At 41.1% G+C, this 17738-nt stretch overlaps 1 protein-coding gene across 4 annotated transcripts in view; it reads right to left on the bottom strand.

Annotated features, from left to right (window-relative positions):
- Nucleotides 1-17738, bottom strand: part of NSUN6 (NOP2/Sun RNA methyltransferase family member 6) — an 87912-nt gene that overhangs the window by 54448 nt on the left and 15726 nt on the right. For all 4 annotated transcript variants that reach the window (XR_003514167.1, XM_027559822.1, XM_027559823.1 and 1 more), the window contains 2 exons: nucleotides 6061-6170; nucleotides 5022-5175 (listed from right to left, as the gene is read on the bottom strand). Coding sequence is in view for 3 of the 4 variants with exons in the window: in XM_027559822.1 (XP_027415623.1) it covers nucleotides 5022-5175; nucleotides 6061-6170 (264 nt within the window). In the remaining variant the exon portion in view is untranslated. The remainder of the gene's footprint in view (nucleotides 1-5021; nucleotides 5176-6060; nucleotides 6171-17738) is intronic.

Raw genomic sequence — 17738 nt, 5'->3', positions numbered from 1 at the left:
AACAAATGGGACCTAAATAAATCCAAAAGTTTTTGCACAGCAAAGGAAACCATAAACAAAACAAAAAGACAACCAACAAAATGGGAGAAAAAGATGCAACCAATCTCCAAAGTATACAAACACCTCATGTAGTTCTATATCAAAAACTCAAACAACCCAATCAAAAAATGGAAAGATCTAAACAGACATTTCTCCAAAGACATGCGGATGGCCAAACAGCTCATAAGAAGACGTTCAACATCACTAATTATTTGAGAACTGCAAATCAAAACTACAATGAGTTATCACCTCACACAGGTCAGAATGGTCATTATCAAAAAGTCTACAAACAATAAATGCTGTAGAGGGTGCGGGAAAAAGGGAACCCTCCTACCTACACTGTTGGTGGGAATGTAAGTTGGTGCAATTTGGAGAACAGTATGGAGGTTCCTTAAAAAACTAAAAATAGAGCCACCACATAAAGCGATCCCTCTCCTGAGCATATATCCAAAGAAAATCATATTTCAAAAAGATACATGCTCAATAATGTTCACTGCAGCACTGTTTACAATGACCAAGACGTGGAAGCAACCTAAATGTCCATCAACAGAAGAACTGATAAAGAAAATGTGTTACATATATACAATGGAATATTACTCAGCCATTAAAAAGAATGAAATAATGCCATTTGAAGCAACATGGATGGACCTAGAGCGTGTCATACTGAGGGAAGTCGGACAGAGAAGAATTACCATATGCATGTCTTTTATGCAGAATCTAAAAAAAAAATGATACAAAACAGAAAGAGACTCACAGACTTAAAAAATGAACTTATGATTGTTGGGCGGGGAGGAATAGTTAGGGAGATTGGTGGCCATGTATGCATTTAAAATGGATAACCACAAGGACCTATTGAGTATCACACAGAACTCTGCTCAGTGTTAAGTGGCAGCCTGAATGGGAGGCAGGGTCTGGGGGAGAATGGATACATGTATATCCATGGCTGAGTCCCTCTGTTGTTCACCTGAAACCATCACAACATTGTTAATCAGCTATACCCCAATACAAAATAAAAATTCTTAAAAAAACAAACTAAAAATAGAGCCACCATGTGATCCAAAAATCCTATTCCTGGGCATAATATCTGAAGAAAATCATATTTTGAAAAGATACATGCACCCCCATATCTATTGCAGCACAGTTCACAACAGTCAAGACATCAGATCAGATCAGTCGCTCAGTCATGTCCGACTCTTTGCGACCCCATGAATCGCAGCACGCCAGGCCTCCCTGTCCATCACCAACTCCCGGAGTTCACTCAGACTCACGTCCATCAAGTCAGTGATGCCATCCAGCCATCTCATCCTCTGTCGTCCCCTTCTCCTCCTGCCCCCAATCCCTCCCAGCATCAGAGTCTTTTCTGATGAGTCAACTCTTCACATGAGGTGGCCAAAGTACTGGAGTTTCAGCCTCGGCATCATTCCTTCCAAAGAAATCCCAGGGCTGATCTCCTTCAGAATGGACTGGTTGGATCTCCTTGCAGTCCAAGGGACTCTCAGGAGTCTTCTCCAACACCACAGTTCAAAAGCATCAATTCTTCGGCACTCAGCTTTGTTCACAGTCCAACTCTCACATCCATACATGACCACAGGAAAAACCATAGCCTTGACTAGACGGACCTTTGTTGGCAAAGTAATGTCTCTGCTTTTGAATATGCTATCTAGGTTGGTCATAACTTTCCTTCCAAGGAGTAAGCGTCTTTTAATTTCATGGCTGCAGTCACCATGGAAGCACCTAAATGTCCATCGACAGAGAAATGGATAAAGATGTGGTGTGTGAGTATGTGAGTGTGTGTGTGTGTGTGTGTGTGTGTTGTGTGTGTGTGTGTAATGGAATATTAGTCATAAAAAGGAATGAAATAATGCTACTTGCAAGAACATGAATGAACCTAGAGATTATCATACTAAGTAAGTCAGACAAAAGACAAATATCATATGGTATCACTCATAAGTGGAATCTAAAAAAAAAATGATACAAATGAACATATTTACAAAACAGAAACAGACTTACAGACTTAGATTACAAATATGGTTACCGGGGGAAAGACAACAGGGAGGGACAGATCAGAGGCTGGAATTAACAAGCTGGAATCAAGACTGCGGGGACAAGTAGCAAAAACCTCAGATATGCAGATGACACCACCCTTATGGCAGAAAGTGAAAAACAACTAAAGAGCCTCTTGATGAAAGTGAAAGAGGAGAGTGAAAAAGTTGGCGTGAAACTCAACATTCAGAAAACGAAGATCATGGCATCTGGTCCCATCACTTCATGGCAAATAGATGGGCAAACAGTGGAAATGGTGGCTGACTTTATTTTTCTGGGCTCCAAAATCACTGCAGATGGTGACTGCAGCCATGAAATTAAAAGTCGCTTACTCCTTGGAAGGAAAGTTATGACCAACCTAAACAGCATATTAAAAAGCAGAGACATTACTTTGTCAACAGAGGTCTGTCTAGTCAAGGCTATGGTTTTTCCAGTGGTCATGTATGGATGTGAGAGTTGGACTATAAAGAAAGCTGAGTGCCAAAGTATTGATGCTTTTGAACTGCAGTGTTGAAGAAGACTCTTGAGAGTCCCTTGGACTGCAAGGGGATCCAACCAGTCCATCCTAAAGGAGATCAGTCCTGGGTGTTCACTGGAAGGACTGATGTTGAAGCTGAAACTCCAATACTTTGGCCACCTGAAGTGCTGACTCATTTGAAAAGACCCTGATGCTGGGAAAGATTGAGGGCAGGAGGAGAAGGGGACGACAGAGGATGAGATGGTTGGGTGGCATCACTGACTCAATGGACACAGGTTTGGGTGGGCTCCGGGAGTTGGTGATGGACAGGGAGGCCTGGCGTGCTGCGGTTCATGGGGTCACAAAGAGTCGGACACAACTGAGCAACTGAACTGAACTATATATAAAACAGATAATCAACAAGGACCTACTATAGGGTATAAGGAACTCTACTGAATACTCTGTAATAATCTATATGGGAAAATAATCCAAAAAATAGATATATGAACTAAATCACATTTCTGTACATTTATAACTAATGCAACATTGTAAATATTCTTATACTCCAAAAAAAATTAAGAATTTTTTCTAAAAATCAACAGTTTCTTGAAAGATGGCTACATTCTACTCCTACCAACAAACAGAACAGTACTCAGAAGTCTATGGACCCAATTACTGGAACCACCACATCAAATAAGAAGATGAAATGTGTACCGCCTATAACAAACTAAAGGAAGCAGTCAAACTATCAACTCCCTATTGCAGACCCAAAGATTAACACATCAATGTATGCATAATCTTCATATTCAGAAGCACTTCCAAGATGAAGAATTTATTTGTTCTTGGTCATCTGGAAAGTACTGCCACCTCTGGATGGAGGGAATAGCCTATGTCTTTAGAAGAATTAATATCAACTATAAATTCAAATTGCTGAAATATGAAAAACTGTCCCAGGAATCAGGTAAGTGGCTGTCTTTTAGCTGAATAAATTCACAGCTTTCAGTGTGTCTCCATTAGCTGTCAACTTTGTAGTAACAGAGCTGTCTACAGAATTTCTGAAACAGCCTGAAAACACTAAGCAATAATAAAGACACAAATGAACCTACCTACAAAACAGAAACAGACTCACAGACTTGTGGTTTCCAAGAGGGAGTTGGGGCAAGAGGTGGATTGGGAGTTTAGGATTAAGAGATATAAGTTTTATATACAGGATGGATAAACAGCAAGGTCCTTCTGTATAGCATAGGGAACTACATTCAATATCCTGTAATAAACATAATGGAAAAGAATATAAAAAAGAATATGTACATATGTATATCTGAGTCACTTTGCTGTATAGTAGAAATGAACACACTATAAATCAACTGTATTTTGATTTTAAAAATTATAAGAAACTGGATTAGACGCAGATTTAATTTGCTTAGCGCCTACTGGTAAAGAATCCACCTGCAATGCAGGAGACCCCAGTTCGATTTCTGGGTCGGGAAGATCCACTGGCAGGGATAGGCTACCCACTCCAGTATTCTTGGGCTTCCCTGGTGGCTCAGCTAGGAAAGAATCCACATGTAATGTGGGAGACATGGGTTCGATCCCTGGGTTGGGAACATCCCCTGGAGAAGGGAAAGGCTACCCACTCCAGTATTCTGGCCTGGAGAATTCCATGGACTGTATAGTCCATGGGGTCGCAAAGAGTTGGACATGACTGAGTGACTTTCACTTTCACTTGTAGCGACCAGAGATGATTTTACACTAACTTGTTCTAATTCAGGTGAGCAGGATTTCCATGGTGGCCCAGTGGATAAGAAACCACCTGCCAATGCCGGGGACACAGATTCGATCCTTCATCTGAGAAGATCCCACATGCCGCAGAGCAACTAAGCCCGTGCGCCACAACTACGGAGCCTGTGCTCTGCAGCCCGAGGCTACAACTGCTGAAGCCCCTGCGCCGAGAGCCGGAGCTCCTCAACAAGAGAAGCCCGGGCACCACAACGAAGACCCAGCGTGGGAATAAGTAAATACATTTTTTAAATTAAAAAAATAATAAAAGTGAGGTGTGAGTAAATCCAAACGTTAATTTTTAACCACAAGTATTCATATCAGTACTGGCTTTCTGGTAAATTTTTTAGTTAAAATTTTTTTTTCTTTTTAATATTAAAACTATAAGCTTTTCTCACAGACTGTTAAAAAAGATCTGGAGAGGCCATCTAACTCATCCTTTATCAAGATAAATAATGTTATCAAAGATGCAAAACTTTTCAACTTAAGAGACTCCTTAATCTGAGCATTTATGCTTTTAACTAAAAGCGTATTTCCCCCCACCCAAAAAATGGCAGTATGTGTTAAACAAGTATTTTCCAATTGAACTTATAACAAAAAAAATTAGACATATAATGCAATTATACATATTTTTACATTATTTTACACTTTCTTTAAACCACAAAAAGGATGCTTATTTTCCCCAAAACAACAGTTGCTGACATACTTCAGTTCAGGCAGCCCACTGAAGATCTCTTTGCGGCTTAGTTCAGAAATCCCATTTCCAAGAAATATTTTTGTTCCATCAAATTCTTTGGCTCCTTTCTTACATTTGCCTTTAATGTCAGAGTATACGGAAACATCATCTCCACCTTTCATAACTAGAGAAAAGAAGAAAGTCATATTACAGTGACATAACTGTTCTTTAGAAGAACCGCGAAAATTCTTCAAGCTTTAAGACTGGGGAAGCCTAGGGGCATCAGTAGTGGACATGAAGCAGTCTAACCTGGCTCATGGTCTCACTATAACTTCTGACAGAAAATACAACTGTTTACTTTCAAATGTTTGACAACAATAAATCTATTTTTTTTCCCTAGGAAAACAAAGATGCAGAAGAGTCTTCGAAACATCCAACCTCAGGGACTTCCCCGGCTGTCCAGTGGTTAAGACTCCTAATACAAGGGACATCTGTTCAACCCCCAATCTGGGAACTAATATCCCACATGCCTTGCGAGGGTCAAGAAAAAAAAAAAACAGCAAACATCCAACCTCAATTGAAAGCCTTTAGCTGAGCAGAAAAGGAAAGGTATCTTCTATTTCAATTATTTTCCTCAAATCTAACATAACTTAAAAGAGTAAATTAAGAATACTGAGTTTCATCCCAATATTGATTCCAGACTTGGAATGTTTCCCCTGCAAATGACAGTTTAGCAGCCTGAGCTTTCAGCACAATTGAGTAAAGAATGGAAAACAAAATTTCACTGACATCTTCCACTCTTTTCATCAGTCATGATCCTCTAACTTCATCACAGATGTCCTCAAAGGGAATAAAAGAAATGGGCAGAAAACCCACATACGGATGCCTGATTCGTTAGTCCTTCTCAGATACACACCTCAACAGGCTATACTAAATGCACAACTTAGCAAAGATCTTTGTTAAAGCAAATTTGAAATGTATCTAAGTGAGGATTTAATGAATTTTCAATTCGATGATACACATAAATGTTAGCAGCTATTTTACAGAGAAACCTGAACAGTATACTCACATTTTGAGGCTGATACGATTCCAGGGACATAGACATGGGCTCCTCGTAACACAGCACTGCCACACTGGGCCCCAACAATGACTTCACAAGTCTGTTGTTTTATATTCTTCCTACAGAAGCAAAAGGAGTTCAAGTGTAAAGAACGATGCATCTCCAACGTCAACCAACCTTTTCAGGGTTTCAAACTAACCCTAAATAACCTCTTTAGTCTTCATTATTCCAAATGAATAAATGAGGAAAAGGTGGAAGAAAGAAGATCAATACACAAGAAATAATTTCTTTAAAACTACAAAGGACTTCACTGGTGGTCCAGTGGTTGAGACTCCACCTGCCAACACAGGGGGACGTGGGTTCCATCCCTGATCCGGGAAGATTCCACATGCCGTGGGGCAACTTAATCCCTTGTGCCACAACTACCAAACCCACGCCCTAGAGCACGTGTTCTGCAACAAGAGAAGCCACCACCATGAGAAGCACACACACAGCCGGAGAGGAGTCCCTGCTGGCCGCAACTAGAGAAAGCCCACAGGCAACAAAGACACGGTGCAGCCAAAAGTAAATAATAAAGTTTGGGCTTGTTTTTTTAATTACAATGAGGATGGGCACTTGAGAAGAAAATCTTGGTGCAAGGTAGTAAGTGGCACCAAAAATTGCTTCATCAAATACAACTAATAAATACAAGAAAGAAACCGACTTACAGATACAGGGAACAAATTAGTCAGGAGAGGGAGATTGGGTGGGGCAAGACAGGAGTCGGGGATTAACAGGAACAAACTATTATGCTTAAAATAACCTACAAGAGTCTATGATACAGGGAATATAGCCAATATTTTTTTCTATACTGAAGTACAGTTAATTTACAATGCTGAGTAAGTTTCAAGTATACAGCAAAGTGATTCAGTTATACATACATACATATACATATATATACACACACACACACTTTTCCATATTCTTTTCCCTTATAGGTTATTACTATATATTGAATATAGTTCCCTATGCTATAAAACAGAACCTTGTTGCTTATCTATTTCAAATATAGTAGTGTCTGTTGTGGAGAAGGCAATGGCACCCCACTCCAGTACTCTTGCCTGGAAAATCCCATGGATGGAGGAGCCTGGTAGGCTGCAGTCCATGGGGTCGCTAAGAGTTGGACACAACTGAGTGACTTCCCTTTCACTTTTCACTTTCATGCTTTGGGGAAAGAAATAGCAACCCACTCCAGTGTTTTAGCCTGCAGAATCCCAGGGACGGGGGAGCCTGGTGGGCTGCCGTCTATGGGGTCACACAGAGTCGGACACGACTGAAGTGACTTAGTAGTAGTAGTAGTAGTACTAGTAGTAGCAGTAGCAGCAGCAGCAGCAGCACCAGCAGTGTCTGTTCAACCTATATTGCTAATTTATCCCACATCCTCACCTGTCCCCTTTGGTAACTACAAATTTATTTTTTATGTCTGAGTCTACTTCCATTCTGTAAATAAATTCATTTGTATCTTTTTCGTTTTTTTTGGATTCCATGTACAAGTGGTTTCATGTGGTATTCATCTTTCTCTGACTGACTTCACTTAGTATGATCATCTCTAGGTCCATCCATGTTGCTGCAAATGGCATTTCATTCTTTTTTTATGGTATAGCCAATATTTTATAACTATAAATGGAGCATAACCTTTAAAAATTGTGAATCACTACATTGTATACCTATAACTTATACCAACTATACCTCAATTAAAAAAAAAAACTAAGGCAGGACTGAGGTCATAGGAAATGGCACACAGGGTAGAAGAGGCCAAGGCAGCCCTCGGGCCCAGCCTGTGTCTGTTCTCACCAGCTCTGATGCCTTCAGTGTTAGAGGGGACACGATCAAGTGTTTATATTCTAATCCAATGAAGCTCCATGTAGATTAAAACCACAACCCCAAAGGAAAAAAAAAAATGCTTCATCATTTAACAAGCACTGCTGTTTCATAATAGCATTAGGAGAGAAGAGCAATAACGTTTCTATCTTCAAAGACTAAGACAGACATGTGAGAAATGCAAAAACATTTCTGAAGTGGTAGACTGGCACACGGTAAGTTATTAATGTTTTAAACAAGACAAAGGTAAGTCTTTTCTTCCTCTGCTATCTAACTTTCTTCAGTGTTCTCCAACTTCTCACCTCCCATCCATCCCTTGAAACACTGAAGCCTGGTATCACTTCCAACACTCAGAGCAGACCTTCTCAAAGGTCGGGGGTACCTATGTGATAAGCCCAAATAAACGTCTCAAGTACTGCACTTCTGATGGGGTTCCCTGGTTGGCAACATGTCATATGTATGGTCCTAACTCCTTGCACTTTTAAGTGCATTTTAAGCGAATTCAAAGAATTAAGTGCATTTTCTTTTCAAGATCTCCAACTGATCAAATCTCAGTAAGCTTCTCACATTTATCCTCCTCCTTCCAGGTCCCACACACTCACTGCTCATTCTCCAGCTATTTCTGGACAAGGTTCATTTCTCCAGGTTCTTAAACATGACATCATCTCTTCTCGCTTTGTATCCCAAACCTTGGCAATCTCATGGTTTCAGTGACCACTTACAAAGATAACCTACATATTCTTTATTTTATTGAAGTATGCTGCTGCTGCTAAGTCGCTTCAGTCATGTCTGACTCTGTGTGACCCCACAGATGGCAGCCCACCAGGCTCCCCCGTCCCTGGGATTCTCTAGGCTAGAACACTGGAGTGGGTTGCCATTTCCTTCTCCAGTGCATGAAAGTGAAAAGTGAAAGGGAAGTCACTCAGTCGGGTCCGACTCTTAGCGACCCCATGGACTGCAGTCCACCAGGCCCTCCATCCATGGGATTTTCCAGGCAAGAGTACTGGAGTGGGGTGCCATTGCCTTCTCCGTATTGAAGTATAGTTGTTTATAAAGTTATGTTAATCTCTGCTGTACCACAATGTGAACCAGCTATTCTTTTTCATATTCTTTTCCATTGTAGTTTATCACTGGATATTGACTATAGCTCCCTGTGCTATACAGCTGGACCTCATTGTGAACCCACATACCTAATGATCAGCCTTTCTAGACTGATTATCTGCAGACAGCTGTGCACAGACGTCCTACAGCTACTTCACACTCAACAAGTCCTAAACAATGTTATGATTCCCTGATCCACTCCTCAAATCCTTGGCAACAGCCCAAAGCTTCATCCTCCTGCGTTCCAGTCAAAATGACGTTATCTACCTGAGCAGCCAGAACACAAATCCCGGCATCATCTTGAATTTCCTCCTAAAACTTGTAACTCAACATTCACTGAGTTACCAAACGATGCCTCCTCTAATTCTCTGACACGTCTCCCAGGCCCTTCCACCCTCGACATCAGACTTGCATCATCTGATCACTGGATATTGTTTTATCCAGTGATCTAATGTCTGTGTTTTATCTTTGGTTGCTTTCAGATCCTCCTGATGTCTTTGGTGTTCTTCAGATTCATTCTGAAGCACCTAGTCATGTATTTATCTTTACTTTTGCCTTCAGACACTGTATTTTTTAAATCTGACTTTCATCAATTCTGGAAAATTCTTCATTATATTATTGAATATTGTCTCTCCCACATTATTTCTAATCTCTACACCTGGGATTCATTAGGAACAGTAGTAACTTTTCATTCTTGTTCTCATGACTCAGTTTCATATCTCCTACTGCTTTACACCTTCTTTACCTGCTGTATTCTAGGTGATATTCCATAAGCCATCTTCTAGTTCATTAATTCTCTCATCTGTTGAGTCTAGAGTTTAACTCAGAATGACTTTTTAATTTTAATGAAATTTTAATGTCTAGAAATTCTTTTTCTTTTTTTTCCCTCTTAGGGTCTTTTATGTTTTAGATTCTCCCTTTTGCTTTTAATCATTTTCAAGGAGACTAATTTTATAGTGCCTACCAATTAGCTCTCTTTGCTACATTCTGGGCTTCCCAAGTGGCACAGCTGGTAAAGAATCCACCTGCCAATGGAAGAGATGCAAGAGATGTGGGTTCAATCCCTGGAGTAGGAAATGGCAACCCATTCCAGTATCCCTGCATGGAAGATTCCAAGGACAGAGGAGCATGGTGGGGGCTACAGTCCATGGAGTCGCAGAGAGTCAGCCATGACTGAGTACACACTGGCTGGCTGCAGTTCTGGGGAATCTAATCCCTCAGTCTGTTGTATATGCTGGTTCTCACTTATGGTAGTTTGATTCCCAGTGTAGCTTCTAACTATAAGAAAGAAGCATGGCCTGGGCTGACAGGTGCCACTCTGCAGTGCTTTTGCCAAGCACCTCAAGAACTGGCTTAGGATCCAATTCTTATGTCAATTTCCCAAACCACAGGTGTCAAGACCACATGGGTAGTATGAATTTGCACTCCAAACCCTTACAGGTATGGAAGCTCAGCTGTGCATCTCATAGATTTTTTCCCCTCAACCCAGGCTCCATGGCAAGAGAGCTCCAACTCCTAATTAATGCCCTGCACTGACTTTTGGATGGTTCTCACCTCTTAGCACTAACAGCCTATTGTTAAAACCAATGCCCCTAAGTTCAGGGGACCAAGCACCTTCTCCCTCAAACCCCTCAACCCTTAATCTTAGCTCACGCACTTACTACTCAATTTTCAGTTACCCTTCATTCTAACCCCTGAGTATCTCACTAAGGTCCTTAATCATTCTGCTATGCATGTTATGACCTATTTTTTGTTCAGTGTTCCTAGGCCTAAGTAGCAGAAACATTCTCAAGTTATCTAGTTCACCATACTGCTGGAGATAAGACTAAAATAGCTCCCTAACTCGGCTCTAGGCTTGCAATTCATCTTTTGAAAAAAGTGTTTTCAGGCTTTTTTGGCTGCAATCCAATGTGAGAAATGCACTTGAACGGCATCCCAGTACACATGTGTGCCTATCCACACTTACATTTATAGCAAATGTTTCACGAAACACCTTACCATGTACACTCCAGGATATTATATAATAAAATCCCTATTCCTTAGAAAAAACTATAAACAACCAGTTAAACTGAATTTCACAACCTACTAATGAGTCAAGGTCTACATGCAGTTTGGGGGAAAAAAAGCTTTATGCTACTACCAGTATTGTATTTCTAAAATCACAACTGTAATAAAAATTATTTGGGTCCTATATGCTGTGTGAAGAAATAAAACATTTCTTAGTTTTAAAAAATCATCCTTCAAAAAGACACATGTACCCCAATGTTCACTATAGCGCTATTTACAACAGCCAGGACATGAGAACAACTTAAATGTCCATCAACAGAGAAATGAATAAAGATGTGGCACATATATACAATAAAACTATTACTCAGCCATAAAACAGAATGAGCTTGGATCACTTGTAGAGATGTAGATGGACTAGAGACTGTCATACAGAGTGAAGTAAGTCAGAAAGAGAAAAACAAATGCTGTATATGAACACATATACGTAGAATCTAGAAAAATGGTATAGATGATCTTATTGGCAATACATATCATACATATATATGATATGTATATAAATGCAGCTGATTCACTCTCCTGCACAACAGAAACTATTAATAGCACAACACTGTAAAGCTATACTCCAATAAAAATTAATCAAATTTAAAATGAATCCTTCACATTCCACTCTACCTCTTCTAACTTCAACATCTTCTTTCACCAACCTCTCTGAAAACTGATAGATTCCCAGTCACTTTTGTCACAAACCACCATATATTTTCACACCTCTGTACCTCTGCACGTACTTTCTCTCTACCTTGTGTACCCTCGCCTACTTTATCTCATCTACCTCCTTCTCACTCACCCACAAGGCTCAAGGGAAATAACATCTCTTTGGAGAAAATCTTTACCCACTTCTTTGCATTCAGCTCTTCCTCTTCTCTGCTTGGATGGTACTTAATTCATATCCCTCCCCAGGAATCTACTGCAGTTTGACTTGTACCAATATTCACCTGCTTTTACACTATGTTTCACCCATCTGTATAGTATCTTTGGTTCTCACACACAGTTCAGTTGCTCAGTCGTGTCGGACTCTTTGCGACCCCATGAACCACAGCACGCCAGGCCTCCCTGTCCATCACCAACTCCTGGAGTCCACCCAAACTCATGTCCATTAAGTCAGTGATGCCATCCAACCATCTCATCCTGTTGTCCCCTTCTCCTCCTGCCCCTCAATCTTCAAAAAATATTTTGTGAAATGGAACTCTGTAATGTTAATCAGAAAGTTTTTAAGAGAATAACCATTTCATTGAAAGGAGAGAATGGGAGACTATGGGGAAGAGCATTAACATAGTGGGCCAGGGACTTCCCTGGTGGTCCAGCAGTTAAGAATCCACATGAGTTCAATCCCTGGTCAGGGAACTAAGATCCCACATGTTGCAGGGCAACTAAGCCCACATGCCTCAGTTAGAGACCCAGCACATCCAAAAATAAAAACAAACAAAAAACCACAATGAAAAAGAACTACTATCCTTTCTTTGAAAGGCCTGGTGATGAGGCTGATCCTTGGCTAGCATCCTGGAACTCAGAGGAGTTCCCACTCTTAACTGATTCAGTTCAGTTCAGTTCATTTGCTCAGTCATGTCCAACTCTTTGCAACCCCATGGACTGCAGCACGCCAGGCCTCCCTGGCCATCACCAAGGGTAGCTCAATGTTCCTCTATTATCTATAACAATTTGTAAACAAATAATATGGTTTATGGTGGACACTGACCTCCCTTCTGGGAGGCCAGAATTTGGGTACCTACCAGGCACGAGGTGCCCACACAACCAGCCCTAAATGAAAACCCTGGATGCCTGTCTCTAAGGAGCTTTCCTGGATGGTGACATCTCACACATGCATTGTCATCCTTGTTGCCAGGGGAGTTAACTGCACACTGCATGACTCCACCGGAAAAAGACTCTGCAGTTTACAAATGGTTTTCCCTAGACTTCATCCCAGGCAGCTTTTGTTTTGTTGATTTTGCTTCAGATTCTTTCACTGTAATAAACCATGGTCACAAGTACGACTACATGTGGAATCCTCTGAGTCCTCCAAGAGAATCACTGAGCTGGGGAATGGTCTTCGGGAATCTTTCAACACAAGTACTTACTAACTGTGTAAGAATATAAGATTGTATATATACGCAAGTGTCAAGGTGCAAATCAGCATTGCTGAAGCTTTAGTGAGGAAATATAAAAGTCGATGTAGGGCCATAAATACTAAACGCTTGATTTTTATTAAAATGTTTTTAAACAAAAGAGTGAAGCAATAGCATTAAAGAAAGATGATTTTCCAAGAATACAGTAATAAAGACTGGAGAAAAATAGTAAGAAGGTGCTTAGAATAAGAGAAAACTAATTAAAACAGCTAAAAATGAGATGCCTATGAATTAAAGACCCACTAAAGAGAGGGTCGAGATATGAGAATGACCCACTAAAAAGCATATAAAAAATACACTTATTACTTGGCATGTATTTAACTGCATATATTAGCAACCCTACAATAAAACGAAGATAATATAATTTTGAGATATCACACAATCATGATATCTCATCTGTATACATATAATCTGATATCTTATAACCCCGCATCACAGGTAAGGAGCAGCGGCTGCGCTTTGCTGGAGCAGCCATGAAGAGACACCACCGTCCAAGGTAAGACAAACCCAAGTAAGACGGTAGGCACTGAGAGGGGATCAGAGGGCAGACAGATGGAAACCCCAATCACAGACGAGCCAATCTGATCACTCGGACACAGCCTTGTCTAACTCAATGAAACTAAGCCATGCCGATGGCTGGGTCATGGAGGAGAAGTGTGACAGAATGTGGTCCACTGGAGAAGGGAATGGCAAACCACTTCAGTATTCTTGCCTCAAGAACCCCATGAACAGTATGAAAAGGCAAAAAGATAAGACACTGATAGATGAACTCCCCAGGTCGGTAGGTGCCCAATATGCTACTGGAGATCAGTGGAGAAATAACTTGAGAAAAAATGAAGGGATGGAGCCAAAGTAAAAACACCACCCAGTTGTGCATGGGACTGCTGATGGAAGCAGGGTTCGATGCTGTAAAGAGCAATATTGCATAGGAGCCTGGAATGTTAGGTCCATGAATCAAGGCAAATTGCTGCTGCTACTAAGTTGCTTCAGTCGTGTCCGACTCTGTGCGACCCCATAGACTGCAGCCCACCAGGCCCGCTCTGTCCATGGGATTTTCCAGGCAAGAGTACTGGAGTGGGTTGCCATTGTTGGAAGTGGTCAAACAGGAGATGACAAGAGTGAACATCGACATTCTAAGAATCAGTGAACTAAGATGGACTGGAATGGGTGAAGTTACCTCAGATGACCATTATATCTACTACTGTGGGCACAAATCCCTTAGAAGAAATGGAGTAGCCATCATAGTCAACAAGAGAGTCCAAAATGCAGTACTTGGATACAATGTCAAAAACAAAAAATTATCTCTGTTCGTTTCCAAGGCAAACCATTCAATATCCAAGTCTATGCCCCAACCAGTAACGCTGAAGAAGCTGAACAGTTCTATGAAGACCTACAAGATCTTCTAGAGCTAACACCCAAAAAAGATGTCCTTTTCATTATAGAGGACTGGAATGCAAAAGTAGGAAGTCAACACACACCTGGAGTAACTGGCAAATTTGGCCTTGGAGTATAGAATGAAGCAGGGCAAAGGCTAACAGAGTTCTGCCAAGAAAACGCACTGGTCATTGCAAACACCCTCTTCCAACAACACAAGAGAAGACTCTACACATGGACATCACCAGATGGTCAACACCAAAATCAAACTGATCATATTCTTTGCAGCCAAAGATGGAGAAGTTCTATACAGTCAGCAAAAAAAGACTGGGAGCTGACTGTGGCTCGGATCATGAACTCCTTATTGCCAAATTCAGACTGAAATTGAAGAAAGTGGAGAAAACCACTAGACCATTAAGGTATGATCTAAATCAAATCCCTTATGACTATACAGTGGAAGTGAGAAACAGATTTAAGGGACTAGAACTGACAGACTGAGTGCCTGATGAACTATGGACAGAGGTTAGTGACATTGTACAGGAGACAGGGATCTAGCCCATCCCCAAGAAAAATGCAAAGAAGCAAAATGGCTGTCTGGGGAGGCCTTACAAATAGCTGTGAAAAGAAGGGAAGCGAAAAGCAAAGGAGAAAAGGAAAGCTATACCCATTTGAATGCAGAGTTCCAAAGAATAGCAAGGAGAGATAAGAAAGCCTTCCTCAGCGATCAATGCAAAGACATAGAGGAAAACAACAGAATGGGAAAGACTAGAGATTGCTTCAAGAAAATGAGAGATACCAAGGGAACATTTCATGCAAAGATGGGCTCGATAAAGGACAGAAATGGTATGGACCTAACAGAAGCAGAAGATATTGAGAAGAGGTGGCAAGAATACACAGAAGAACTGTATAAAAAAGATCTTCACAACCAAGATAATCATGAAGGTGTAATCACTCGCCTAGAGCCAGACACGGAGAAGGTAATGGCACCCCACTCCAGTACTCTTGCCTGGAAAATCCCATGGACGGAGGAGCCTGGTGGGCTGCAGTACACGGGGTCACGAAGAGTCGGACACGACTGAGCAACTTCACTTTCACTTTTCACTTTCATGCACTGGAGAAGGAAATGGCAACCCACTCCAGTGTTCTTGCCTGGAGAATCCCAGGGACGAGGGAGCCTGGTGGGCTGCCGTCTATGGGGTCGAACAGAGTCGGACACAACTAAAGCGACTTAGCAGCAGCAGCAGAGCCAAACATCCTGGAATGTGAAGTCAAGTGGGCCTTAGAAAGCATCACTACGAACAAAGCTAGTGGAGGTGATGAATACCAGTTGAGATATTTCAAATCCTGAAAGATGATGCTGTGAAAGTGCTGTACTCAATATTCCAGCATATTTGGAAAACTCAGCAGTGGTTACAAGACTGGAAAAGGTCAGTTTTCATTCCAATCCCAAAGAAAGGCAATGCCAAAGAATGCTCATACTTCACAATTGCACTCATCTCACATGCTAGTAAAGTAACGTTCAAAATTCTCCAAGCCAGGCTTCAGCAATATGTGAATCATGAACTTGCAGATGTTCAAGCTGGTTTTACAAAAGGCAGAGGAACCAGAGATCAAACTGCCAACATCCGCTGGATCATCGAAAAAGCAAGAGAGTTCCAGAAAAATACCTGTTTCTGCTTTATTGACTATGCCAAAGCCTTTGACTGTGTGGATCACGATCAACTGTGGAAAATTCTGAAAGAGATGGGAATACCAGACCACCTGACCTGCCTCTTGAGAAACCTGTATGCAGGTCAGGAAGCAGTTAGAACTGGACAGGGAACAACAGAATGATTCCAAATAGGAAAAGGAGTACGTCAAGGCTGTATATTGTCACCCTGCTTATTTAATTTATTTAACAGAGTACATCATGAGAAACGACGGGCTGGAGGAAGCACAAGCTGGAATCAAGATTGCTGGGAGAAATATCAATAACCTCAGACATGCAGATGACACTACCCTTATGGCAGAAAGTGAAGAACTGAAGAGCCTCTTGATGAAAGTGAAAGAGGAGAGTGAAAAAGTTGGCTTAAAGCTCAACATTCAGAAAACGAAGATCATGGCATGCGGTCCCATCACTTCATGGGCAATAGATGGGGAAACAGTGGAAACAGTGTCAGACTTTATTTTTCTGGGCTCCAAAATCACTGCAGATGGTGATTGCAGCCATGAAATTAAAAGACGCTTACTCCTTGGAAGGAAAGTTATGACCTACCTATACAGCATATTAAAAAGCAGAGACATTACTTTGTCAATAGAGGTCCATCTAGTCAAGGCTATGGTTTTTCCAGTGGTCGTGTATGGATGTGAGTTGGACTGTCAGGAAAGCTCAGTGCCGAAGTATTCATGCTTTTGAACTGTGGTGCTGGAGAAGACTCTCAAGAGTCCCTTAGACTGCAAGGAGATCCAACCAGTCCATCCTAAAGATCAGTCCCAGGTGTTCATTGGAAGGACTGATGTTGAAGCAGAAACCCCACTACTTTGGCCACCTGATGCGAAGAGCCGACTCATTTGAAAAGACTTTGATGCTGGGAAGGATTGAGGGCAGGAGGAGAAGGGGATGACAGAGGATGAGATTGTTGGATAGCATCACTGACTCGATGGACATGGTTGGGTGAACTCTGGGAGTTGGTGATAGATAGGGAGGCCTGGCATGCTGCAGTTCATGCAGTCACAAAGAGTCGGACATGACTGAGCGGCTGAACTGAACTGAATCTGGTATCTCATTTGCAGAATATAATTTTGAGATATCACACGATCATGATATCTCATTTGCATGTCAACCACTTGAACCAGCAGTCTTTGAGCAATTACGTGAATATTCCATTGTATTCACCCTATTATTTCATACATACAAACAGTAACTGAAAACCAAAGTGCTAACGCTAGTAGCAAGGCAACTATGAGAAACGGAAATGGAACGGCTGGAAGAGAAAGGCAAACTCAACCTCATTTGTATCTCAAGATATTTCTGCTACTGAATTATACACTCAATTTTAGGGAAATTTAATTTTCTGACCTGCTAGAAATAGATTTTTATCTAAAAGGAAAGAATACCAACAGACAATATAAAGAGATTCTTAAAAATTACAAATTGAATATTGGCCTAAAAAATTCCACTGATTT

Source organism: Bos indicus x Bos taurus, chromosome 13 (genome assembly GCF_003369695.1).
Source record: "Bos indicus x Bos taurus breed Angus x Brahman F1 hybrid chromosome 13, Bos_hybrid_MaternalHap_v2.0, whole genome shotgun sequence".
Lineage (NCBI taxonomy): Eukaryota > Metazoa > Chordata > Mammalia > Artiodactyla > Bovidae > Bos > Bos indicus x Bos taurus.
The sequence above is the reverse complement of the archived record's forward strand: the minus strand, read 5'-3'. Positions and strand labels throughout refer to the sequence as shown.